This window comes from Athene noctua, chromosome 3 (genome assembly GCF_965140245.1).
Source record: "Athene noctua chromosome 3, bAthNoc1.hap1.1, whole genome shotgun sequence".
NCBI lineage: Eukaryota > Metazoa > Chordata > Aves > Strigiformes > Strigidae > Athene > Athene noctua.
This window is the reverse complement of record NC_134039.1, coordinates 5,640,258-5,667,487: the sequence shown is the minus strand read 5'-3', so window position 1 is coordinate 5,667,487 and position 27,230 is coordinate 5,640,258. Positions and strand designations below refer to the sequence as shown.

Here is a 27,230-nt window from a genome sequence, read left to right as displayed (position 1 = left end):
TTTTTTATTTGGAATGCTGCAAGCTAAATGACATTGTAGAAAGTAATTAATGTACAAGGATCTCACAGTTGTGCCATGTGAAAAAACAGAAAAGGTTTAGGTTGCCAAAATTAGTGTGCTGAAGTGAATTCCACTGTTATCCTAGGGATAAATTTGTAATTAATTGTTTAATTTTATAATGACATAGATGCAGACATTGATGAAAATCTATAACTTAATCGGACAGCTGAAAGGTGTGATTCTGACGACGACAAAATGCCTGTAGGACACGAGGTTTAACACCTGGTTCCCCGGAGCTGTGTCATTCAGCCAGGGCAAGTTTTGTGCATCTAGTCATGGCTGGCCTTGAAGAAAAGGGAACGTGTGGTTGTTCCATCCTCCATCCGTCCTGAGTGTGGGGTTCCGTGCTGTCTGGGGTTTGGAGATTATCCAAGCCATGTTAGCCTGTAATCTCATGTTAATTAGCAAATTCCATCTCATAAGAATGGTACTTAAATATACACTCCCAATGTGCTGAGAAAAGTATTGTTCGGTCATTTTTTTTCTCTAATGACAGTGATGACTGGATCTTGCAATATTTGTATTTCTCAGAGCCTGGTTAGGAAAATCTGATCCGTCTTCCCATGAGAATGTTATTTCTGTCTCTCTAAATTTGCCAATTTAGTTCTAAAACTTTGCTCTGATATTTTAAGTGTAACTGGTGTAAAAAAAAGGTGTGGGTAGTGAGTATCTTGACCTCTAACTTATGTTCCTGATTTTTTTTTTTTTTTGTGTGTGTGTAACTATCTTGGTTCTTTACTTGATCATGGAAGTCTGCCAGTGCGCACAGAGTCAGAGGGTTCATGGCCATTTTTGTTGCTGAGAAGTAAGTAAAAATTATATATGTGTCTCTTTTAACTTTTCAACGCTTCAGTTCCATATTTATCATAGAACACAGCACTTCCAAATAAAATGCCAATTGCTATAATAAAACAAATCCTGACAAACAGCTTATCAGCAGAGAATTCTTGCTTTACATACCAAAATGTATTTGCTATTTTGTATTGCTCACTGCCTGATTTTACACTGCTTTCTAAGGCTAAAAAATATCTTGGTTAGAAGAAATACTAATAGAAGTTTTAATTGAATGCATGTTAGATCGAGTTAAATTCTTTTGCTTTCTTTCATGTTCTTTATTTTGAGTCAGTAATGAATGCAAATGAAGCCTAGGAAAACTATTTTCTAAAAAAAATTCTCTCTAGAAGTATTAGACTTGCCTTAATGCCAAAGATTAAAAAATAAATAATGTAGCTATTGCTTTTATAATCCCACCACTGGGATTGTCTCTCATCAAACATGTAAGCTCACATTCTCTCTCCCATCTTTCTCCTTCCTTTTGTTATTACTTATTAAAGCTTTTCAGAATCTTGAAGATGGAGCGATTGCTTGGTCATGAATCAAGAAAATACCATAGTTTTCTTAGTTACATCTTGTACTCTCTCGCTTTCACTTTTCCCAAAATAAATCTTAATTTACAGAACTTTAAGAATTCACTTTCTTATGGTTTGATTTTTTTTTTTTTTTTTTTTTTTTTTTTAAACGTTGGCTTCTTCCATCCTATGTTGTATGAGGAGCGGCTGAGGGAACTGGGGGGGTTCAGTCTGGAGAAGAGGAGGCTGAGGGGAGACCTCCTGGCCCTCTGCAACTCCCTGCCAGGAGGGGGCAGAGAGGGGGGATGAGTCTCTGGAGCCAAGGCCCCAGCGCCAGGCCCCGAGGGAATGGCCTCAAGCTGCCCAGGGCAGGGTCAGGCTGGCTCTGAGGAAGGATTTCTGTGCAGAAGGGGCTGTTGGGCGTTGGAATGGGCTGCCCAGGGCAGGGGGGAGTCCCCGGGATCCCTGGAGGGGTTGAAGAGTCGGGCTGAGCCAGCGCTGAGGGATCTGGTGGAGTTGGGAACGGTCAGGGGGAGGGTCATGGTTGGGCTGGAGGAGCTTCAAGGTCCTTTCCAACCAAGTGATTCTGTAATCTTCAGCATCTTTCCATCCTCTTTTGCTCACTGATATACAGACCATCTGATCACTTTAGCCCTAACAGGGTGTATTTTGGGCTGTTACCACTTACCCTCAGAAGTAGTATTCATAACTGGAACCTGGTAATGGAAATACTGTAGTAACAACAAGAAATATGTAGGATATAGTTTCTGCTGAAGTTCTGATTGGAATAAATTAAAACAAAACAATGCAAAGTTCTACTAAGTTTGGACAAAACAACTGGAGTTATTTCTGATCAAATGACTTGCTTTGCCTAATGGTATTGTACCTGTTACATGTTTTGGCTGATCATTTCACAGTTCTCATTTACCTGGTGGACCTGAACTTTCACTAGCTATTTATTGTTTCATATTTTTTGTAGTGTTAGGCTGTCAATCTAGGGCTAAGTTTGTAGCTTGGATTTTTTTTTTTTTTTTTCCCCCTTTTGTTTATTTGTTTGTATCCTTCTCGCCCTAGTGGTAAGCCAAAAACTATGTAAATCAACATAGATCAAACAGATCTAAGCAAAATCCAGACTGGCACTTCACTTATTGATGAGTGAGTGTTCTCCCAGAGCCTTTAGTCTTGGATAGTTTTGATAGTAGGCTAGAAATCCTAGCTTGAGGTTCAGTTTTACTTTGTCCATCTCCATCTCTGCAAACAGTATCTCAGAGCAGTAAGACTGCAGCCAGTGTGACACCAGAGAAGTTCTCAGAACTTCTGACTGGCAGGCTCCATCCACTAAGGGTCTAAGCATGGTGTGATATATTGATTTACAGGCTCTCTGATGAGAAAGCGTTCTGATCCCTCAAACATTGTACCGAGGTACTAGGTTATAGCAATAATGATGCTGGTAAGGGAGGTACTGGATCACAAAAAGATAGGCAATAATACACAGCCCCACGCTGGTGAGCTCAGGCAGCGTTGCTTTGGGAAGGGGCTCGGTGCTGGAAGGGTGAGTGCTGGCAGGAGGGCCAAGGAGGGATGCAAGGTGGGATGGTGCATGTGTAGCTGTGCTGCATTGCAGTGGGGGGGCTGCTTGCACCCACAAACAGCTTTGCAAGGCACCATCATCTCCTATGGAAGAGAACAAGGGTTTGTGCTTGGCCCATAGCATTGGCTATCAGTAACAGCTGAGCACAAGCTTCCCCATGAAGGACGTGAGGGTAAAAGGGGGAGGATAAGGGACAAAAGGAGTGGTGTGGGGAAAATGAGAGGGTTTGGCACTGCCTAGGAGTTTAATTTATAATCTAAATGTTGGAGTACAGTGTGTGCTTTTCAACTTTGTAGATGACATCAGGTTGGCAGTGAGAGCTGAAACATCAGAGGATATGATCTGAATTTGAAATGACCTTCATGAATTGGAAAGAATGCCCCGAAGACCTCAGAGATAATTCAATACAGAGATGCTCAGGCTTGGTGCTGAGGTGGAAATAACGAGCTGCACGGTTCCAGGAGGGGAGCTGAGGTAAGGAGGCTTTGCAGTGGCTCATGGGGGAGAAAGAACAAGTGTCAAAGCTGGAAAGTGAGTGGTGGAAGGAGAGAAAAAAAACCTGGAAAGGTGATTGTAGTGTTTGGTGACTCGGGGTAACTAACTGCTGTGCTTAGTTTTCATCCTGTTTTCAAGATGTTGTGACCCTGCGAGTTTTATTATGAAGGCAAGTGGGGTGGTAGATAAACTGAACATAAACTAAATCTGTAGTTGTTGCACTGTGGATCAGGTTGTGCCACAGAACTTGGTTTCATCAGGGTCTGTTAATTCTCACTCTATAAAAATTTGACTGGTTTTACAAAACACAAATATTTCCCTCAGCAAAGGAGAAACTTTAAGACTTGGGGGTTTTTTTGTTTGTTTTTTTTTGTTTTTTCTCCATGGTAATGTAGTTAAAAATATGAATCAAAAACTCAACAAATACAAAAACAATGCAAGATTACAACATATTTTTCAAGACAGTGTACTGGGAGTGTGTGTCTCGGACTGCCTGGAAGCAGCCATTTGACTGACTTGTTGGACTAAACACAAATAGAAATAATTTTCTTTAAAGCTGCTGCCTAGCTAGTTGTTATGCATGTGAGTATCTGCTAAATCCCAAAATTGGCTGGTAAGGTTTGTCTGAGGCGCTTCCTATCAGAGGATGCAGCCATATCTTTGGAAAGTCACTCTTGCAGTGTGATGACTAACCTGGAGTGCTTTTGTACAGAGGGACTGTGGTGTTTGGGAAATGCTGCCCTGGCTGCTTCCCAGACTTCAGGTTGGTGATGTGGGGTAGGGTCACAAATCAGAAGGGTTGCATGTCCTGCAGAGCTGGAGATTCCTCATTTCTGCTGCTGAGGCAGGCAGCTGGTTTTCTAAGACCCCAAGAAATCACCGAAGGTAAGGGCTGGAGGGGTAGGCTTCAGGAGCAGAGCAAGGGCTTTGGAGGGTGTCTCCTCCTCTTGTCCCTCTCTGTGGCACTTCAGGATACAAAGGGATCTGGGCCCAAAGGAGAAACACGTGTTTTCAAGCTGCCTTTCCTTCACTCGCTCAACTTGGATGGAGTAACACATCCAAGTTCCCCAGTAGTTCTGGAAGGAGCTGTTCAGCTGTGTTTGGGACATAATGATGCACAAAATTACAAATTGTCCTGTGCTCTGACTTGCTTATAAATGAGTTGGCTTTCATTTGAAAGCATTATATTTGGGTTAGTGCTCTGCCAAGCCAAGCCCAGGATTTGCTGCCAACAGGGCTGAGGGGGTTTTTTAGCACTGGGCGGTATAGTCAGAATCCCACAGCGGGGTGGCCCCGTCTCCCATGGGGACTGTGCTTTCTTAATTAACTTGTGTGGGAGCAGAGCTGTGCTTGCTCAGCTGCTAGACTCAGGGTGGCTCATGTGAAGCGTTGGCAGTGTGACTGTGGAACAAACTCTCTGTACGGACGTGCACGATGGGTGGCTTCCCAAATTAGTTGTTACTTACCGTTACAAAACCCAGAACCTTAAGTGTTTTGTTCGTGTCACCTTGCTTACAAGTGTCACACCTAATAAAAGATCTGTCGTCTGGCTGGGGTTATAAACTGGCACGTGAAGTCAATCTGTGTTAATTGAGTTTAATAATAAATAGAACTGTAAATCATAAGTGATGTGGTTGCGTGCATCTGCTTTATTTCACTAGAGCAAGATGAAAAAATTGTTTATTCCTCTCTTTTACTTCGTAACTTATTAGTATAATGGCTCTCCTGACCTGCAGAGTGTCAAATCCCTGACTTCTTCAGCCTCACTTGCCTTTTGAAGCTCGTTTACTTTATTAGTCTCTTCACTGCTAAATTTGCCCTCCCTGACGAGATCTTAGTATTTTTCTTGGCATAATCTGCCAGCCCTTTGTTTATGAACAAAGTTTCCCCAGAGGTGTTAAGTGGAAGCAAACTTTCCAGAGACCTCCGCTTCTCTTTTCCCAAACCAATTGTCACATCCACGTCTGCTGGGAGGGGAGTACCAAAATGTGCTAAAATGATCGATAACCATGGATTATGAAGACAAGATTAACTCGAGGAAAAATTTCCCCTTAAAATCAGTGTTGCATAAACATAGTCATTGTTGAATAAGTTACTACCATTCACACTTCCAAGCAGCCAAACTTTTATTATTCTACAATTAAAAATTCTAGTTTTTACTATCTACAGTTGTAAATTTTTTTCTTTAGTTCCTCACGTTCTAAAATATCTTAATTTTTGAAGGCCTGAGGCAATGAGAAAGAATTAAATCCACCTTCCTTTCTCTGAAGATTGTGCCATATTACAGCAGTCTATTTTTTTTTAAGATGTAACTGGCACAGTCACTGGGGTATTCACTCTCTCTTTTGGGGGCCTTTCAGTGTCTTGTACAGCAAATGCTGTCAGAAACAATGACAAATGACAGTGGCAAAGGACCAGCATTATAACTACAAAACATTTGCTTTGTGTCCCCCAAATCTTGCCCGTTCTCTGATTACGTTTACTGATCTAAATACAGGCAAAACCTCTTCCTACAAGCCTTTTTGCTGGTTTTGCAGGCATTTTCACCAGCCCTGATTTCTCTAACCAGCTTATATACATTTAGTCCAATTAATTATTTTGCTCTTTGGCAGCAGCTTTCCCCAAGTGGTTCTCAAGGGGTTGTGCTCTCGGTAGGGGTTATGAGCCCATCAGCTCAGTTGGAGAGGGGAAGCTTGCAGTGAGAAATGAATCAGAAATACAGAAATCGGGTCACCGGCAGAGGTGGGAATTTCCGTTGAAAGTCCTTGGCGAAGCTCTCTGCATACTCTGTTCGGGGAAAATTGGGGAAGGGTAGATTTTGTTGAGAGATGGTTTTAAATGTCACTTTCTGCCCTGGCCCTGCAATCCCTGTCAGCAGACCTTCATCTATGATCGTTTTTCACACCATCCTCTTCCTCAGGGAGACCTGAACACATATCAGGACATAGACAGTGCCAGCAGGTACGGATACAGAATAATGATGTTAAGGTGATTCGGTGTGTTTTCCTCTTTGTTTTGGCAGCCTGTGGGAATCACTACAAGGTGGCTTTTCAAAGGCAGCTTCAGCCTTGATGCTCTCTTGCCTAATCTTCATTCTGGGTCAATTTTATAGAGGACACATTTCTCTGATGTGTGCTTTTGACGTGGTTTTTACAGCTGGGTCTCTGGGTGAAGCTCACAGGATTAGCACTGTAGTGTGTGCTGTTTCCCTGGAAGGAGAAAGTTGCCTCTGAGGCTGGCGTGCAGGGAGTTACAGAAATTTGTATCATCAGGTCACTTTTGGCACGTGAAGTAGATGAGCGTGTGCCCCTCTGATGGCTCTGAACGGGATATGGGTTAATTCAGCTGACCTGAAGGCAGCCATTGCTTCCTTCGCTTCGGAATCCCATTCGGTAGGTAGGGTGTGAATGCTGGGTGCAGAAATCTGTTTTATCACTGTGACACAGCACTTTTCAGAGTCAAATAATCCTGATTCAGGCAGTTATGAAGTGAGACCTGTGGGGTCTGTTCTGGAACAACAGTAACTTCTGGTTGTCCTTAGTCGAGGGAGATGGGGACGATTATCTGGGATCTCTTCCCTTGAGACCTGGTGTTTATTCTGTCATCTAAGCCATGGTGTACCAGCTAAGGATTAGTTGTCCTACATTAATTACATCATTTTCCTCCTCCCTGTTTTGCTTCACTTAAAAGATGAATACAATTTCCTCAGTTTATTTAATTGATTATTTGGCTTGATAATACCATGTCTTCAGAATGTCAGAAGAAAATCTTTAAGTATTGAAGTCTGCAGGTTGACCTTTAAATCTTTAGAGTGAATTTGAACTTTCTTGCTGATGGCTTTAATTCATTGATGTATCTTGATGGAAAATTGATTTTTTTTTTTCTCCCTAAAGATCACATTTACATAAAAAAATGGAAAATGATATTTTAAGAAATGATTTGCTAACAAAATGAAAACGATGTCTTTGATGTATGCCCTGGCTTTCACGATTTGAAATAATTTTCATTAAGGAAAGGTTCATGATAATGCTGTGACTTTTTCTTTCATTAAACTCTGCTTTATTGCAAGGAAGTGAGAGTTCATTACTAGACATTATCTATTCTCGCTTCACAGAAGACCAACATCATGAGATACGCTCTTTGTCCTTTATTTTCAAAACTAGTAGGGCTGAAAGGCTTATCCTCTGTTCTCTAAAAACAAACAAGCCCCAGAAACTAACAAACAAAAAGCCCTCAACGTCATTGTCTTTTCTTACTGGATTAGGACACGTAGTATAAATCTTACAAAGCCTAGAGCGAGACTGGCAAAATGCCATTCTGGTGAAAGAGCATCATTATAAAGTCAATACCAAATGCCACTAAGAGTGTCATTAACTTGAAAAGAAGAATGAAAAAATATTTCTGTTGAATCTGAATAGCATGGGTCAGATTTTGTTTTTCATGCTAAATTCTATTAGGAAAGACTAGAATAAAGTTGTGGTGGCCATACAGTAGCAGGAAGTTTATGCAAAGGCTGAGACAAAGTCCCTCCTTTTATCTGGAGTCCTTCAGTGCAAACTGGGGCAGCTCCTTACCCCTACTTTTGCTTTAGCCTACATCGAACAGTTGTGGACCTTCAAGTGGATATTCTGGAGACTGAGAAACATCAAGCTCAGCCCTTTTCCTTCTCCTCTCACAATGAAGCTGTGATGAGCCCATTTCCTTCTAATCTTGGCCCACAGACACACCAGGGCCTCTCTGGACCCTCCTCTCTGTTTTTTTTTTTTTTCCTCATCTCTGATACAGAAGATGTTCTTATCAGAAAGGAATTATAATCAAAGCATGCAAGGAGATGTGTGTGTGGTGGAGAAAGAGAACAGATTGTGAGGAGAGAGAAAATCTGTGAGCTGCATGACTTTGAGAAGAACGTGAAAAATGTGATGTTGGGGTAGCAGTAGTATTGTTGGGGTTGGGGACAACAGCGTGAGAGACGAACCGGCTGTCTTCTGGCAGAGTTGCCCCTGAGGAACGTAAGGGTGTGGATTTGGCCCTGCTGGTGGTGTGAGTGAGTCAAGTTCCCTTGCCTGCAGCAGTGGATTAGGCCTGCAGAATTTGTGGCACCCACACTTTTTATAAATACACACTCATAGGCAAACACATACACACACACAAGTGGTTTTATCTCCGTTTAGCCCATGTCGTCAAAAAAGAGGTCGCTATCTGTATTTGCCAGCACTCTACATGCTGTACCTTCATTCTACAGGACCGCTTCTGCCACAGTGTTTAGGAGAAATCAGCCAACTGATGATGAGTAACAGGCTACTTGCATGATTATTTACATGGCAGGAAGAAAGATTTCTCATCCAGAATTAGTCATATGTGCTAAATACCGCCGCAGTCTTCATGCCTTTTTTTTTTTTTTTTTTTTTTTTTTTTTGAGAGTTGGTCTGGTTGTTTCTTGTTTGGCTTTTATCAAGGTATTCTTAGTTTTTCAATTAAAAAAAAAAAAGCTTTTTTGAGGAATTTAAAGGAAACGATAGGTGTGATTTGGTGAAATGAGTTCGAGGTGACAAACTTTCTACAACAAATATGATTTTTGGGAAGGAGTTAGTAAAATAATTTCTGACTCTTGACAAAAGCATTTTATCAATAATACATGGTGGAAATATTTCCTAGTGTGGTTTTTGGTAAACAATTATTTTGAAAACCAACAAATTTTTAAGGCGTTGGTTTTTGTTTTTTTTTTTTTAATTTTATGATAATGAAATACTTTTTTTCTTGAATAGTGTTGGACAGAAACTGAAAAATACTAGTCCCTCCACATCTACCACATCCAAGTCTTTGTCCACCCCTTGGAATTTAACAACAGACATTTCTGAATGGCATTTAACTTCTAGCATCCAAAATAATGTCAGGAAAAGAAAAGCTGAAGTGTTGATCACTGACTGTGTCTGATTTTAAAAATTAAGACACAGCTTACTTCTGTACTGAAATTGAGGCAGTTCTGGCTACATATTATGTTGAATTAGTTTCCAATTACATTCCACTGGCAGTGCATAGCATGCCACTATTTACAGCATGCTTTCATCTTGCTATCTCCTGCTACACTTAATTGTAACAAGCAATATTAAAACTCCATTTCCCTTTCCAGAAATCCAGCTATGAGGATTATTTGCCTCTGCTCAGATAGATCTGCCTTCTTTCCCTGCTTTTCAAAATTGTGTGTGGTGTGTGTCTATGTGCACTTGTATGGTCTTCCATAGATATACAAATGCCAAATATTCTGACCAGTCCTGAGAGATATGTGGAATATATATATTATTGTGGACTATTTATATATTATTGTGGACTATTTATATATTATTGTGGACTATTTATATATTATTGTGGACTATTTATATATTATTGTGGACTATTTATATATTATTGTGGACTATTTATATATTATTGTGGACTATTTATATATTATTGTGGACTATTTATATATTATCTAGGAATATACACACAAAATTCAAAGTTTCTGAAAATGAGATTATTGCAAGGCGTTGCAGTCACTGGAATTAAACTGGAAGTACTGAAACAGAACAATTACAGTGTGTGCTCAGCACTCGGGGTGTCTGATTGTGCTGTGCTCCCGCTGAGCACTGGAAAAAGGTCAGAGAATCTAAAATCTGTCATAAATCTTTGTGAAGAGCCGTGGAATGAGCCAAGAGCCCGCAAGCCAGCTAGAGGAGAGGTGAGTGGACTGGTTATAGGCTGTGCTCTGCCGGTGCTTTTGGAAACAGAATTGCTACAGCAGCCAAAAGGGAATGGAGGTGTTTTGATTTCAGGCTCTTCCAATGCAGATATCTGGAAACGTTTACTAGACTAAAGCTTTAATATTAAAATATAAACACTTTTTTCTTTTTTTTTCTTTTTTTTTTTTTCCTCCCTGATGATTTGATAGCGGAGACCTTTGAGGGATGTGACATTCTCTTTGTCTACAAATACTCTGACAGAGTGCCCGAACTCAGACCTTGAGACAGTGTCTTTGCTTTGGGCAGCTGGAGATTATTTACTTTTGAAGTTCACAACTGTGAAAAATTTATTTGAGCAAGAAAGATAATTTTTTTTATTTTTTTTTTTTTTTTTTTTTTAGTAAGAACTGTTCTACTTATAGAACAAACAACTTTCTAGTTAGTCCTGCTCTTTGTCAAGGTGATATCATTATCTTACTCTGCCACTCCTTCCACATGGCCTTGGCGACATCATTTGAAGTTCAGTGAAATGATTTGTCATGGAGTCAGAATGTTTTTGGCAATCCTGAGAATTGCTAGATTAAGAGTTTACCCAACATCCTGGACCATTATTGTGTACACGTCTTGGAAGCACATATAAACGATGATTATTGCCCACTCCCCCATGCATGCCTGTGCAATAACATCCTTAAACATTTTTTGCTGTACGGTAGAGTCTTGAAATAAAAGCGTACCTTATTCCTCTGGACTTGAAAAGCTCTTTATGCCCGAAGAGAGTTATGGTGTTAATGCCAAGTGTAAATTAAAGTCCTTACCTCATAAACCCAAGAATTTGGGGTAATATTCTCAGGTATGTTTTTCAACAGGTTGGTTGGGTTATTACCAATCTGTTCTTGCCGAAGGCCTGTCCCTATCACTTTCTGGAGGACCCTTATCAGAGAAGGACCCTTCCAGGATGTACAGGCTCAGTTATTCCTTTTAAAATTTGAGATTTCTCCCCTCTTTTTTTCTTCTTCTTGCCCGTGCAGCGGGTCCTTGTGCTGGCAGCTGCCTGTAGGTGGGGCTGCCGTTCCACGCAATTCCACACCAGCAACTGTGGTACATGTGTACAGATGTGGTGCAGATGTACAGATGTGGCACAGAGGTGGTGCAGAAGCCTCCTGTGCTGAACTGCAATGGCCAGCAGCAGGTAACCGTCTCCTTTTAGCAACTTGAGCCATGCAAAGTGACCATAGTTTTAAAATATTTTATTATATGTTTAAAATAACATAAACATATTAACAATTTTATGGCTGAGGTTCTCATAATTTGGGACTTTACCATTTTATCTGATTTGAGAGCTCAAAAGATTACACCTTAATATTAGAAACTTTGTAATTAAGATTCATAACAGTAAGTTGTCTCATAGCTAACAAGAGAATAGAAATAGCAGGTAGAACTGTATAAACTTTGGACAGTGGGAGAGTACATATTTTACTATAAACTGAGATCTGCCAAGATTATGTAAGGACAAGAAACCTTTTATAAGCAGTTTCACGTTAATCCGAACAAACCAACTCAATTCATAGTTGACTTTTAAGCAATAGAGAAAAGCGGGACAGTACATCTTTAATTATTCCCCAAATATGCTTTTTTTAAAAAATTTTAAAATCCTCTTAAGTAAGTCTGTACCACCTTCACACTGATATTTAGCACCATGTAATGGGATATTCACCATTTATCTTCTGGGGAATGTACAGTATATTATTTGCGCTAGAATAAAGGGTCCAATTGTAATAAAAGTTCATCCTTGCTTTCTGCAGTAGAACGTCAACGCTGGAAGAGCAACAGCATGCGTTTGACCATGAAGCTGTAGCTTATTTACAAACAAAAGAATGCCCCCCTCCCTCTTTTCCCAGTTGCTTATTCACGATGATGATTTCAGTACTAGTACTACGTGTTAGGTTTCCTTTACAGTGGAAATTAGGGTAGGTTTTAATCACTTTGTCTTAAATTGGAACAGTGCATACCAAACAAGCACAGCCTGGCATTTCAATATGAGCTCCACTACTTTCACCATCTCTCTTGTATGAGAAGACTGGTGCTGAAAGACGTAACTATACACACAGGCAGATATAATCGTGTTTTCTTAGAAAAAGTAAACCAACAAATTTCTTGAGGAGGTGGGTAAAGGGCCAACAACCTGTACTATAACAGTATGTCTGTTACCCTCCCTCTCTACCAAGGAAGAAGTGTTATTTTCTCAACAAAAGAAATGGGATGGGAGGGTTAAGAAATAATTTTTTTTTTTTTTTTTTTGGTAACAGACATGCTGGAGATAAACAGCTTTGGTTGTCAGTCAAAAGGCAGTTTCAACTCAGATTAATTTTAGGGATTTGCATGTTTTTTGTTTTTTTTTTTTTGTTATCGCAATTTAATAATAATAAAAAAAGATACTTAATTGCAAGCTTACGCTCATTGCTCTTTGACAGTGAAATGATACTCAGTGTTTCATTGCTTTCGCACAGCAGTTCACAGCAATAGCCTACAGACTAGTGTATATGCATAGTATTAACAAAACATTAGTACGTTGGGTTCAGCGGGGTTCCATGTTATTTCTGTAGCAGCACTGCAGGCTTCTGACACTGTGAGGGGGTAGATACACTGCAAGTTCATAGGGTACAAACAAACCATCCCATTATACTGTCGCGTGGCAGACAGTTTCTCTCGCGGCTGTGAAGAATGACTGCCAATATTCTTCTCTATGCTGCCTGTTGGTAGCTGGGGGAAGGATGGAGGAGCCTTTTAGTTCATATGCTTTATTACAAGAAGCCAAACTGATAACAAAATGCTGATGGAGCTCTTCCCCCACTCCTTGGGAGGCAGGCTCCTCTGAGTTTGGCAGCTCCAATTTCTCTGACCCCTCGAGTCTCTCTTGCCTCGTTGCGTTGGATGCTCTGTGCCCAGCAACGCTGCTGCTGCTGTCTATGAGCAGAGGCTGCAGGAATTCTCCTCCTACTCCTCTCTCCTCCCCATAGCACTGACCGTGCTACCTCTGCAGGGGAAAAAAAGGAGCTTGAGTCCTGCTTCAACCTTACAGGAATTAAAAGCCTTTAGCCGTGAGTAATATCCACTCCCAAGTTGTTAGCGTTAATTTGTGCACAGTCACCACAGGACCCCGGATTTAACTTGGTAACAACTGTATTTGGTTTTTTCTGTCATCAAAAGCTTGTGAGTATACATGAAAGAGCAAGAGAGAGAATAGGGAAGAAAAGAAGTGGCTGTCATTCGGTGTTTTCTTTTAGATATTTTCCTCAAGGCTTGGGTTTCTTCAGAGCACATACAAAGACACTGAGGAGCACACAGGAAAACATCAAAGATAAAGTCACTGCTTGAGGTGAGGACAAGTTCTTATGCCAGGTCCAGCTCTCCGTGATGACAGGCACCCAAAGGCCTTTGCCACACGTCAGTCTCTGCATTGACGTTTTTCTGAACTATTTCTGTGGGTCAGACAATCACCTGAAAACATCTCGAGCCACAAGACAATGGATTAAAGATTCAAGTTTCACTGCATGTTATGTCTGTGTTAAGAAAAGCCAACAGCTTGATTCCCCCCAGGCAAGGCCAGAGCTCTGGAGCCAGCCGCTGGCGATGCTGCGTGGGCTATGAAAGGTCTCCAGAAGAGCATACACCATCTGCACCTGCTATGTTTCTGCAACATCCCAAGCACCTCCTGCTGTTTATTCAGGGCTGAGTAGTAGCTTTGGTGTGGCTGCTACCTTCAGCAAAATGCTGAAGAGCTTTAAAACGAGATACCAACCATTGTTCTGAGTGAAACCTGAAGCATCTTTTTGCATGTGCAGAAAACAGGTCTGGATATGCTCAGGTGAGCCAAGGTACATCTCAGACTTGTTGGGACAATACAGCCTGTGCAAATAACTGTGCATGCCTACAGGCATATGTGAGGAATTCATGGCATGACTAACTTTGGGGAAGAAAAGGCAGGACACTTTATCCTTGGTAGAGCTGACTGATGTAGACCAGACATTGTAGGTGTAGCAGGTCTGCAGTGTCTGACTTTTCTGAGATTCAAGTTTTTGTCCGTTGTGTGCACTGCATAAAACTTATGATCCCCTTAGCTGCTGCTTCTCTTTGTACATAGGGCAGGCACTTGAAAAGACTTTTAGGATACGAGCTAAAATTCTTTCCTACTTTTTTGATGGAAGTTTGTTTCAAAACAACCTGCAATTTTGTTTTGTTTTTCAGCTTTTCAGTACGAGAAGATTGGAAGCTGGCTGCTAACCTGATTATGTACTCGAGGGAATGCAGTCTGTCTAGAGGAATCCCTACAGCAACCTGCCTCACCCTGCCAAGGCAACCAGTCTCTGCATAGCCACGTTAAGCAAGGTACACTGCAGGTAACCTTCACCATACAGACTGCCACAGCAGCCCTGTACACCAACTGTCCGGTCCCCAGAGCTCCAGCCCAGAGCTCCTGGCTTCCCAGGCAGTGATTTCTTGCTAATGTGCAATGCGCAGCAAGCACTGCCTGCTTTCTGAAGCTGGAAAACACAGAGCTAACAACCAGCCTGGTTTCATTTCGAAAGGATGTTTTCAAGACAAGAGCTTAAATAATTTGCATGTTTTTAAACTGGGTGCTTGACTAATTAAGACATAGATCAGAAATAACGTGTGAGAAACACGGGGGGCTTTGCTAGGGAATACCACTGTGCACACCATGTTTCTGGTCAGGTTCTGCTGCAGGCATCCTTTGGCAATGGCTTGAAACTAGACCTCTGGGGCATACCAGGCAAGATGAATTCCTTTCACCTTTAGAAAGACTTTTGAACTAGCTTGGAGGCCTAAGATATAAATATACTGTCATCATAACTTGCTCTTGCCTTCACTGCCAAAGCCAAGTATAATTTCTGAAGAATGCCAGCTTTGTAAATGCTATTCTCAGCTCTCAAAAGAGCAACTCTCGTCTTTTTTTTTTTATTTTTGTGAACTAGCATTATTTTTTCAGACAGCTAGCATGACACAAGACTAGAGAAATTGGAGGCTGCATTGTTTCAGAAACTAGCTGTTTTAAAGTCTGATAATCTCGAAGTGCTTATTCAGTGTTATCTGAATAAAAAATATTCCAGTATTAGTTTTGACTTTGAAAATGAGAGCATGACAAATTTGTTCCTGTTGCACTAAGGCTGTTGTTGCACTGGGTACTTTGAAGAAGGCTCTCCCTTTTTCTCTCCCCTCACAGGACTTAAGTATACTTAAGTGATACAAGTATCTCCAATAGCCATGAGCATTAGGAAGATCCTCAGGTTCCTTTCTAAACTGCAACGTAGGACAAAATGCATTGCCTTCACAGTGCATGGTTGTTTTAACACAGAAGTCCACAAACCCTTTCCTATTCTCAACAAAAACAAGTTTCAGACTTTTTAATTCCTGCTGACAAGGAGTGGCAGCAGAACTGGCCTGATGGGATTTCCTCCATGCAGGTCTTTACACTTTCTTTGCCAGTAGAAGTGATCAACTGCAAAGTGATTAAGTGATTTAGCTGTAATGAAAGCATGAAGGGCAGTATCAGGCTGGTTTTGAGCTACAGGGAGAAAAGTTTTCTGCAGACAAAATGGAACAGGGAAAAGGTCTATTCCTCAAAAATAATAAAGAGTTTCTGAATTATTCTTCAGTCTTTTAAGAAGTCTTCTCTTCATTCTCAGAGTAAATACAGCATTTTTCAAGCCAAAAAAAAAAAAAAAAAAAGATTCCAAGCAAATATGATAAATGTAAGAACAGGGCTTTTTAACAGACTGCAACCTTAACCACAGGGAGAAAAAAAATACCGCTTCATAGGAAAGCAGCTTGTGAGTGAGCAGAGTTAACACAGGTACGTGAATTCTACGTGTGTCTTCAGTTATGGCTTGAAAATATCGGTCCTCAGTAGCAATATAAGACAAGATCTGAGAACTCTTCAGTGTGTTTGTTGGCCTAGTGTAACTGATCTTTTTTTCCCCCTCTAAGTTTTGAAAAACTGAAAATGTTAAATCATGTTTTTCAATAGGGTACCGTTTCACTGAATGAGAATGGAGGAATAGCCTCTTTTGGAAGACCTCTTACAGGTTAATTTCCTTGGCTGGGTCTTCTGTAATGGCATCCTTTTCTTCCAAGGTTGTATGCTTTAAACTTGCCTCTTTTGAGGAAGAAGATGGGATCAAGATGTGCTTGGGAAGACAGTGACTTTGGTTAATCCTCACTTTTACACATCAGACTCTAGATGAATGGTTCCAGCTTGAGTTATGGCTTTAAAAATTGGCCTGGTCCTATGGAAGAAAGACCACCATATATTAAAGCATTAGTTAAAATTAAAAATGTGAGCATATAACAGTGCACAATAAATGCAGGCTGCTGTTGGAGGGAGTGGATTTTTCTGCTACTTTCAGACCCCGATGCCCATAGTTGCTGATTAGAGGAGATGGAGGTCCTTCTGGAAGAGACTGGTTGCGGATGGACGGCTTCAGTGCCTGAGGGTGCTGGATGCCCTGAAGTAGGAAAGGAACTTGTAGCAGAGGCTCACCACAAAGTACCAGATGTTTCGAGCCATCTGTGACCTTGCAATGAAAATACGCCAGATGATCACAAAGAGGGTGATGTTGAATGCATATCGGATGTTCCTCTGACTGTGAAAGAGAAAGAGGCATCTTACGGAGGAAGACAAAAAACAACAAAAAGCTTACAGCCTGCTTCATTTACTACAGGTAATTTTGTAAGAAATCCTGTTTACATGTGGCCCTTGGGCTTTCTGCCATCCTGTTTTATTGAAGACACTGTGCCTAAGATGTGCCTACCATCTTGCCAAGGACTGCTGAAGTTAGGGTATAGCAAATAGTTAATGGGATAGGTGGAAGACCTCTATTGCAAGTCTCTCTTGTTCTGTGTACTCTCATTTCAAGCCAGAACAGAAGTCATACTGAGAGTTTTTTCTTTATGATAGTCTAGGTCCAATGCTTTCTGCTGGTATATTGGCTATTTTTTACTTTGCAGGAGTGGTGGCAGGCTAGAGGACCTTTGCAGGAGCTAATGAACAAGGTTCTCCTATTTGGGTAAAACCTTGCCTTTAATGTTGGGAAATTACTCAATAATCATAAACGGTCTTCACTTCTGCAGCACTGAGGTTGGGTGGGTGATATACACCATATATTTAAATGCTATTATTGGGTCTTTAAGATGGTCGTTATCTTGTCCTCTTTCTGAGAAGCAAAAGTTTCTGCAGTTCTCTCATTTTCACTTTACCAGTGTCTGACCAAGGGAAGAAAGCTTTGTACCTAATGTCCCCAAGACTGCTTTAATTTTTGTAAAAGTACATCTTTTTTGTAAACTTATCACTATACCACGCTGCCTATTTGGACTATGAGGCAGTTACTGGCTTGTTACAGAGGGTCTTATAAATCCCTTAAAAATGACCCATGAAAATGAAGAACTTATTTAGGATTCCTTGCTATGGCAACAGACTGTTTTATGCTTTTAGCATTTACAGTGCACAAGAATGGTTTTCTTAAAGTAAACAACCCGGTTCTTACTCCAAGAGAGCTGCTCTTTTTCCTTTTGCCTGCAATTCTCAGTAAAAGGGTTGGAGAAGACAGGAAGAGCACAATTTTTAACTGAATAGAATGACAATCTCAAATTGCGCATTCAGACTCTTAAACTGCCACCAGGGACTGAATGCATAAGCTCTCCACTGAATCTGGAGAATTTTTGCCCTTTTCCCCCAAGGAATTAGAAACTTCAACTTTAAAATGAAATACAAAAATCATACAAATGCTTAAAGTATTTATGCAATGTCTTTGAGTTGCTAAAAGCTTCTAGGAGCTTCACAAAATCTAAATATGACCCTTATTTTTCTGTTGTAATTCCAAATGACCAAGATCATCTCCATCCACGTATTCCTCTTATTCCTCTTACGCATTTTAACTTCATTACTTGGTCATCTGTTGGGAAGGCATAAAATCTAGCCCCTGATCGTTAGTGTAAACAGAAATCCTCTTTTTCTTACAGGATAGAAAAATGAATTACTGACAACCCTGTGCCATAAGAAACAAGCTACGCTATGTTTATCTCCCTATTATAGAACAATAATTATTGCAATATAATGAGAATAATTTTCCTCAAAAGCCATTCAAGTTACCCAGGAGCTCTTGCCCTTGTCACTGGGTATGACTTACTTTCGTAAGTGCTGCTTTGCTGCTGGAATGCCAGACATGTCCTCATTTAGCAAGTACTTCTTAGCACCTAGGCAGTAGCTTTCGATATATTCTGACCAGTGCAGCTGACGAACATCAAAGTTGTATACCTAGGATTTAAAGACAAAGAGCAGAAGTTAAACACGCCAGAGTTCAAAACAAGTTCACCTTAAGCAACAATTCTTCATTGACCTCCATTCCTGACAAGACCCTCTCTCTAGAGTTCTTAAAGCCACCAAGTTTCCAGAAAGACATGGGGACTAACAGATTGTATTTCACAGCTGTTGATTAATGTCTTACCCAGCTGGGAATCGGGACAAAGCAAGCAGAAATTTAGGGATAGCTGGCAGGAAATAAAGAGAAGTTTGTCTTTCAGGTGACAATTTTTGCGTAAATACATGCATTTGGACACACACACGTACACACACATAAAATCGTGGAAGAAAAGGGCATTCCACATGGGTAAATGGATTCATATGAAAACCTCCATGTGGTTTTAAATGTATCACTAGAATCCCGTGTAAATAAATGAATTGGACGTTGAGTCAACAGGTGCCTCTGCATCAGTATTACTCTGCTGTGCTGCATTCTCTCTCAGCAGCTAGAACAACAGAAGTCCAAGAAATGGTTTACCCTGGTATTTAACATCAAAAAATCTCACTGCAGAGCTAATTACCCCAGTTAATTTCAGATGCTTATACTGGAAAAACTGTAAGTAAGTTCTCAGCTGGTTGTCTGTCTACTAGAGCAAACAAAGGATTTGTAAAGAGGAAGAGGTTTTGTTGTAGAGAATTTTTTTTTTTTTTTTAAATGAATGATTGAAGTGAACTGCATTTCTTATTTGCAGGTATTAAAAGAAAATATACTCAGAAAAATACCTTTCTTTCACCCCCATGCCAAACCAGGCCATTTGCTTTGGTGCAAGAGCTTTGGTATCAGACCAGCAGTAACCTGAGCGGAGAGGGGTTACCTAACTGTCAAATACAGTGGGTTACCTCCCGTGCAGATCCTGGGGTGTCTGTTAGACATCTATAACGATGTGTGCTGCCCATAAACTGTCTAGTTTGTCCATAAACTGTCTAGTGCTCGCAATGCAGCAGTGGCAGCACTGGATGTTGTGCATCTCACAAAGTTCTCATAAACCGTTTAGTAAGCCTGAAACTCTGTCTAGCTTGCACTAAGACCTTGATGCTGTAATTTTTTGTTAATCTGCCTCGGATCTAGTTCCTATCATACCATTTAGGTTCCTTCTACATCTGCTGTAGTCACTGCGGTGCCACTGCCCTTAGAAGTTAGAATTTGCTGCTTGCACTCCCTCTGCAGACTAGGGAAGAAAACCCTTGATTCTACTACTGGGAGTCTGCAAAACTTTAATGGTGTGAGACCAGTCTGATGTGAATGCCTACGTATCTCTTTGCAAGGAGATACTGACCAAAGGTGTACTCAAGCTTATGACAAATCTACTCTTTGTATTCCTTCAGTCTTTCGGTTACAATCCCATTCCTAAGCAGTAGTATTTCAAAACTATAAAGAGCTTAACATCCTGCAAATTAATTGCTCTTTGGGGATGTGAATAAAACAGGAACTTTCTTCATATTATTCAGGGTAAGACATTATGTGTTAACTAAATTTCCCCGTGCAGTACCGATTAAAACCGATGTGGATGAAAATGTCAAAATTGTTCAAGTAATTTCCATCTAGATCACACACCACAGCTGCCGTGCTAGCTGCAAAGACTTCAGTGATTGACCTGTCCCAGAAGAAAGAGCAACACACTTCAGGAGCAAAAATTCTCCTGTAATAAATGAAAGGTTCCTGATTATTCAATAAAACAAGGATGAAATAAATTATTTCAGGTTAACGTCAATTCTAGTCATTGAAAGCTCAACAATGCACCAGAAATAATTGCAGCAGATGAACAGAACTGGAGATTAGCAATCCATATTCAGGACATACTTACCTTTTTGTCCTCTGTGTTAAGATGGCTCATTAACATATTCATGTTGTCTGAAGACCAATTCCAGGACTGGGTGGAGAAATACTGCAAGAGCATCATAGACTTGTGCAGTCGCTTGACAATCTTCATCATTCTGAAACAGAGGAGGAATGTCAGAGGTGGGCAGGAAGTCTGACCTTGTGCAAAAGCTGTTGCTTTGCTCTGTAGGCGTTTTCACCAATCCAGGTGAACGGGCATTGCAGTTCCCGATGAGCACCGCAGTGGTGCTCATCAAGCTGAGAACTTGCTCAGCAAGTCTAACTGGTCCAGTTGAGGTCTTGAGCCTATAGCTAACCGGCATTTATTGGTGGCTTGAATGTGGATGCAAAATTTCTCAGGGTAGAACCGATGCCTAATTTACTGGCCTGATCTAAACAAGTGCTGGAGGCTATATCCACATCAGGTACTGTGTGTGAGGTGAAGAGCCCATCTGAACTAGTATGAAGTCTGCACAGCAGATTGCAAAGCCACAAAGGGATATTGCTTGCCTCTCAAAGTAAATAATTCTCTTTGTACCACACAAATTCTCTTCTGTTCTCAAGGCCAAGTTGGCTCCTGAAGCAAGGCTCTGAGTTGTGGAGTTAGCTCCGATACAGAGGTGACTGCAGCTGCAGCCTGGACAAGCTCGGAAGTCAATTGCTCAACTTCAGTTTTCAGATAGAATCACAGACTTACAGAATGGTTTGGGTTGGAAGGGACCTTGAAGATCATCTACTCCAACCCCCTGCCCCGGGCAGGGACACCTTCCACTAGCCCAGGTTGCCCAAAGCCCCGTCCAACCTGGCCTTGAACCCTTCCAGGGAGGGGGCAGACACAGCTGCTCTGGGCAACCTGTGCCAGGGTCTCACCACCCTCACAGGGAAGAATTTCTTCCTAATCTAAATCTTCCCTCTGTCAGTTTAAAACCATTACCCCTTGTCCTATCCCTACACCCCCTGATAAAGAGTCCCTCCTCATCTTTCCTGTAGCCCACTTTAAGTGCTAGAAGATCACTATAAGGTCTCCCCAGAGCCTTCTCCAGGTTGAACAACCCAACTCTTTCAGCCTGTCCTCATAGGAGAGGTTCTCAAGCCCCCTGATCATCTTTGTGGCCTCCTCTGGACCTGTTCCAACAGGTCCATGTCTGTCTTATGCTGGGGGCTTTAGAGCTGGATGCAGTACTGCAGGGGGGAGTCTCACGAGAGCAGAGTAGAAGGGGAGAATCACCTCCTTTGACCTGCTAGCCACTTTTCTTTTGATGCAGCCCAGGTTGGCTTTCTGGGCTGCAAGCACACATTGCCAGCTTGTATTCAGTTTTCCATCCACTGCTACCCCCAAGTCCTTCTCCACAGGGCTGCTCTCAATCCACTCATGGCCTAGCCTGTATCCTTGTTTGAGATTATCCTGACCCAGGTGCAAGACCTTACACTTAGACTTGATGAGGTTCACATGGATCCACTTCTCAAGCCTGTCAAGGTCCCTCCCTCTGTACAGCATCCCTTCCATCTAGAGTATCAACCACACCACTCAGCTTGGTGGCATGCTTTTCATGTCTTTGGGCTTCTTTGGTCTCTTCCTATCTCTCTCTCTCAAAAAAGTTTTTCTTAAAGGCCATTCCTCTCCCTGTATAATATAGTGGCAGTTTGGAGTGGTTTTTTTTCTGTCCTTATACAAGAAGGGTCTGATAGCATGTGCTCCTAGTGGATGACCTTGAAAATCATCCAAGTCCATCAGCTTTTTTTCTGGGGGGTGGGGAACTGTTTGTATGTCTTCTTGGAGTGTGAATGTCCTGGTAAAGATGAAAGCTGCTTCAGGGGCACGGCTGCTTAATAGGGACTTCGGAAATGTAGGTTCAGGTCTCTCATGTGTCTTGGCCTTTTTTTATTATTCATTTTTATTAAAACGGGGATCACAGTAATGCTGTCCTACCTTGCAGGATTATTTTACAGTTGTCCCAGTGGTCATGAGTACAAAAGGCCTCTGGGAGGCAGTTGTTTTAAAGTGTGATGTATAGTGCTTGGTCAATTTTGCGAGAACGCCACGTTCTCTCAGACTGGATAAGGGCAAGAGAAAGCATTTAAAAGGCTGATTTCTGTGGAAAACAGAGCTGTTTTCATGAGAAATTTTGAGCTGCCCAGAGGGCAGCACAGTTGCTGTGACAAATAAAAGGCAGCAGACTGGGGAAGAATGGTGCCAGGCTGGCCTCTCCCCGTGCAGATGTGACTGCCACCACGATAAGCACTAATCACAGCAGAAAGAAAAGACAAGACACAATGAGTACATCAATTCAGAGGAGAACTGTGCAGCTTACCCAAAGCGAATGGAAAGAGTACTAAAACCTTACACAGGCACTCCTACTCAGAATTAAAATGGCTTTTCAGAAACAAAGCACGCCATCAGATTAAGGGAACCTTCATTCTGAATAATTATGCACACATTGCTTGGATGTAGTTTATCTAAACTACTTTAAAATTATTTCAGATTAAACTTCCTGATTGTGCCTGTGTAGGCAAGTACTATGGGGCAAAGCGTTGTGAATATTTTAATACTTTTTAGGAACTTGGAAAACAAAGCATATGGCTAGATTGCAAAGATCTGAAGTTTCCCCTCAAATTGGCTTCCCAAAAGCCATCAATATCTTTGAAGTGCTCTGGGCTAATGGAATCTGTCAGAAAAAATTGGTAAGAGAGTGAACTGTGGGTCCCTACTTATGTTTAGAAAATAGGTTATCCACGTGGGCTAATGTCAATGTGGGCAGAATAAGCTCTGACTGTAGATCTACCCGAAGAAACAGTAGCTAAAAGTAAGGGTCAAAAAGAGAAATAAAGCACCCGAAGAGGTATGTATGAAAACTGTGTTTCATGTTAACTGACTGAGCTCAAATATTGTGACCACATTCAAAATATTGACTAATTTGGATGAAGGCTGGAAAACATCAGCTGAGAAGATACATGCTTTTCTTCAGCCTTTGAGAGGCTTTGGCAAAGATTTCGTATAGAAAACCTCTTTCTCCACTGTGGAGGAACTGAGAGGAATAAAGCAAGCATTAGCTGTCACTTGATAGACTTACCAGTTACATTTCAGAAATGCATCTTGTCTTCTAGAAAACTGTTTACAGCAATGATGTCTTTATTTGCTTTCATACTGAGCCTTGCATGAGCAGATTCCCAGGTGCGGCAGGTTGCTCCAGGAGACTACTCGTGATATAAACCACATTATTTTCTAAGTCATGGATAGATGGATGTGCAGCAATAACACTAAGCCATTTAGGGCAGTTTTGCTAGACATCTGGCAATTTATGTGAAATGAGCTGACACTTAAAGTAAACTTCTCAGTAGAGGCAGTATATAAAAGTCTAAAGCGGAAGGAAATTACTCTTGTACCTGCCCTTTGGTAGATGGAGTACTGCATGTGGTAACTACAGGAGGAACTACAACCTCTGAACTACTCTGCAGTTCAAATTAGTGAAGGTCTTAGGCTGGTCCTGAATAAACAGGAGACTTGCAAAACCACAACCAGCTCCCAGTTAAACTATTCCATATGATAACCCATCACCTTATAATGAGTTGAGTATGGATGCAGTAGAAAACTGAAGCCTGAGTCTTGGTCCTGGCAAAGAACTTTCTCCTTTCTGCTTGCAAATCTGACATAGGGTCATGGGGAGAATTCAAGAAACTGCCATGAAGATGGCTTGTACCTCAATAGATGGGAGTGACAAGTGGAAAAAAGTTAAGCCTAGGTGCTCTGTTTGAAGCACAGGGAAAAAATAAAGGGAAACAATAAAGCAGGTTCAGTGACACATTCTTTTTTTTTTTTTTTTTTTTAAATTCAATGTGGTTTACTGCCCTTAGACCATAAAGAGCTGATATTTAGGTAGCTATGAAAAAAATGAAAGAACAAACTGCTACTGTGTTCTCTACCACATTGCAGCAATACTTGGATGAGCTTAAGTAGGATATAAAAAGAAAATGGGAATGATATTAAAAAAAAAAAAAAAGACTTGGTGAACTCAGTCATTGCTGAGCCACGTCTGCTTAGGCTGCAGATCTTCAAGTTCAGAAGAAGATGTCTTTCTCAGCATGAGTTCATGCTGAGTTCTATTTGAAATTTAAATGTAGTATTGCGGCCAAAGTTCATTGGCTGCTTCTGTCACTCAACTTTATGAAAAGAAATGTCAATTGTAATGGCAGTGCCAAGATCTTACTGCTGCCTCTTTCGACAGTTTGGAGATTCCAGCCTATTTTTGCTCATACTCAGTTTACCTCCATTTCTAGGGTAATTCTTACCCTGGAAGTCTTTTTATGGACCAATTTCCCTCTGTAGCAGAATGTCAGAGAGAAATCAGAGCAATACATCATCCAGGGATTTCTCTGCAAACAGCTGAAGCCAGCTTTCTAGCTAGCAGAGGAGCACAGCTGACATCAACACAGCGTTGGCACACTCTTCTTGTGTAGCACAATAAATTCTCCTCTGCGGTGGCAGGGAGTTAAGGAGGACATTGGCAGAGTTATGTTACTTACACCAGGATTCCTTCCACGTGGGACATGCATGTCATGTGTTCCTCCTAGCCATGACACTGCTAAGGCTCAAATGCCAAATGTAATGGTAAACTGTCCCCGTAAATACCATTCAGAATTTATTCATACTCAGAAACAACTGCTTCCTAGATTTCAGGGTGCTGAGCCAGCGCAACTGCTAATTATTCATCCAATTTATGGGAAAAAAATATTAGCTGGAATGTTCTAAACCTTGCCAGTCTCAAGTCCTTATGACAGATAGAGGCAATCACATCAGAAAGTTGCAATGGTGGAAATCTTGCTCTACAGAGGACAGTGTAACTGCAGGTCCTCTTCTTCTGTCTTAAGAACCTCCGAAGTGTGTAAAACTGAGTTTATAAAATGTGTTGTCCCCCAGGTGCTGGAAAGGGTGAGAACCCTAGGCTACACTTAGCTATGGCCATGCAGTTCCTTTTCTTTTTGAGCAATCTCCTCAAGACAAGGAGATGGGAAGAAGACCATGGACTCCCGGCTGAGGCAGCCCATTCTCAGAACACATTAGACATCTGCTCTCCGTGACGGTGGCAGGCATGCAGGGGGCTGAAGTCCTGTGGTTTCTTACCTGGGCTTTCTCCCCGTGAGCCTCATGTACAGGTCGTAGAGGATGGCCCATGCCTTGTCAGTGAGATATACCCAGTACTGGTTTATCAAGTAGCTGGACGTTATTTGAGCGCCGGGAGTTCGGAAGGCCTTCTCCAGCGGGTTCCTTTTGAACGTGGAGATGGCATATTGCCCTGTAAGGGAACAGGCGTTTAACTTAAAATCAGGCACTTTATTTCAGTTGAGTTGGGCACAACCATACCAACCTGCTACAATAAAGCCCAGGTTACAGTGCTTAACATGTTTAACCTACAGTTCTGCAGGTTGGACAAGATCATCTCATGGTCCCTTCTGGCGTTAAAATTGATGATTCCATCTATTTCCTATCTGAAACACAATGTGGCTGTGGACTTAATAGCGGCAGACAAAAACTGCCTTATCAAAACACCAAAAAGTAACAGAGGAAAAGCAGGCAGTTGTAGCCTGAAACGTTTCAAACCAAGGAACTGCAGTTCTGCTTTCACCTGCAGTAGGTGTAAAAGAAATTGGTAAGTGTTAACATACCTTCAGATCACTAAAAGCAAACTTTGATCTGCTAACATAAAACAAAAATGACATTTCTAATTTCTAATCAAATTTTCAGAAGGACTGATGTCCATATTAGTCTGAGTCAGGGACAGGTTGCTTACACACACTGGGTGCTGCTTCTAGAGAGACTTCATTATATCCTTTCAAACCACACGTGAGCCACAAGACTACCTCAGCCTGTTTTCAGAGGAGCTCTGAATGCACTACAGCAGCAAACTGTCTTGCATTCTTAACTGGAAAACTAATGAGAGGGTGGTAATCTTTCATTCCTTTTGTCTGTCAAGGCACAAAGTATGTTGGGTCTGATTCTGAGCTCTTGCAATGGCACAGTGCCACAGAAGTGCCATCTAGACATTCATATCTGGGGCATTTACATATTGCAGAGGCTTAATAGAACTGCAGTAGTTGAATATAAGACTATCATCCTAGGGACTGATAAACAGATGGTGCTCCTATTCCTGAGTACCAGTGAGCTCAACAAAAAAGAATATGTGGGCTTTTTTTTTTTTACTTTTTTAAAAATTAAATTGAGAGTTACAACATCAATCTGTGCTCATATTATAGTTTACTCTCTAAGCTTATGTTACAAATAGAAAATCAGATGAGAATTTGCAAGTCGCAAGAAACATCCAGATCATCCTCAGATAATCAGACACCAATCACAATATTCAGACAGGACTCTCATGTATCTGTGGTCAGCTCATTCCTGCACTTCAAGTAGTGACATTTGCTGTACTCATTTTAAGTAACAGCAACTAGAGGAGACTTGTTAGCCACTTAGCTGCTACATTTAGGTAACAAAGACTTTTAAAACAGTATAATTTAGTTTTAGTGCAAGCTCATTGTAAATTTGTGCGTCTCATACACTGAAGACCAGTTCTCCTGAAACTCATCTTGCACCTGAATCGCTAGAACTGACTGCCATCCTTTATCTTTCATGTAGCCACACTGCAATGATGTGGTTATCCTGTGGTCGTCTTGTGGGCTGTGGTATGGAAATCTTACCCTTTGCAGCACGTTCTCTCAAAAATCACAGAATGGTTTGGGTTGGAAGAGACCTCCGAGATCGTCTAGTTGCAAGCCCCCTGCAATACAGGGACACCTCCCACTACATCAGGTTGCTCGAAGCTCCATCCAACCT

At 41.3% G+C, this 27,230-nt stretch overlaps 1 protein-coding gene across 5 annotated transcripts in view; it reads right to left on the bottom strand.

The window, feature by feature from the left end:
- Nucleotides 1–16,417: 16,417 nt before the first annotated feature.
- Nucleotides 16,418–27,230, bottom strand: part of FAR2 (fatty acyl-CoA reductase 2) — a 154,272-nt gene continuing 143,459 nt past the window's right edge. For all 5 annotated transcript variants that reach the window (XM_074901816.1, XM_074901815.1, XM_074901818.1 and 2 more), the window contains exons 9-12: nt 25,524–25,695; nt 20,391–20,520; nt 18,413–18,540; nt 16,418–16,870 (exon numbers count right to left, since the gene is read on the bottom strand). In XM_074901816.1, the coding sequence (XP_074757917.1) occupies nt 16,708–16,870; nt 18,413–18,540; nt 20,391–20,520; nt 25,524–25,695 (593 nt within the window). In that variant the 3' untranslated portion in view covers nt 16,418–16,707. The remainder of the gene's footprint in view (nt 16,871–18,412; nt 18,541–20,390; nt 20,521–25,523; nt 25,696–27,230) is intronic.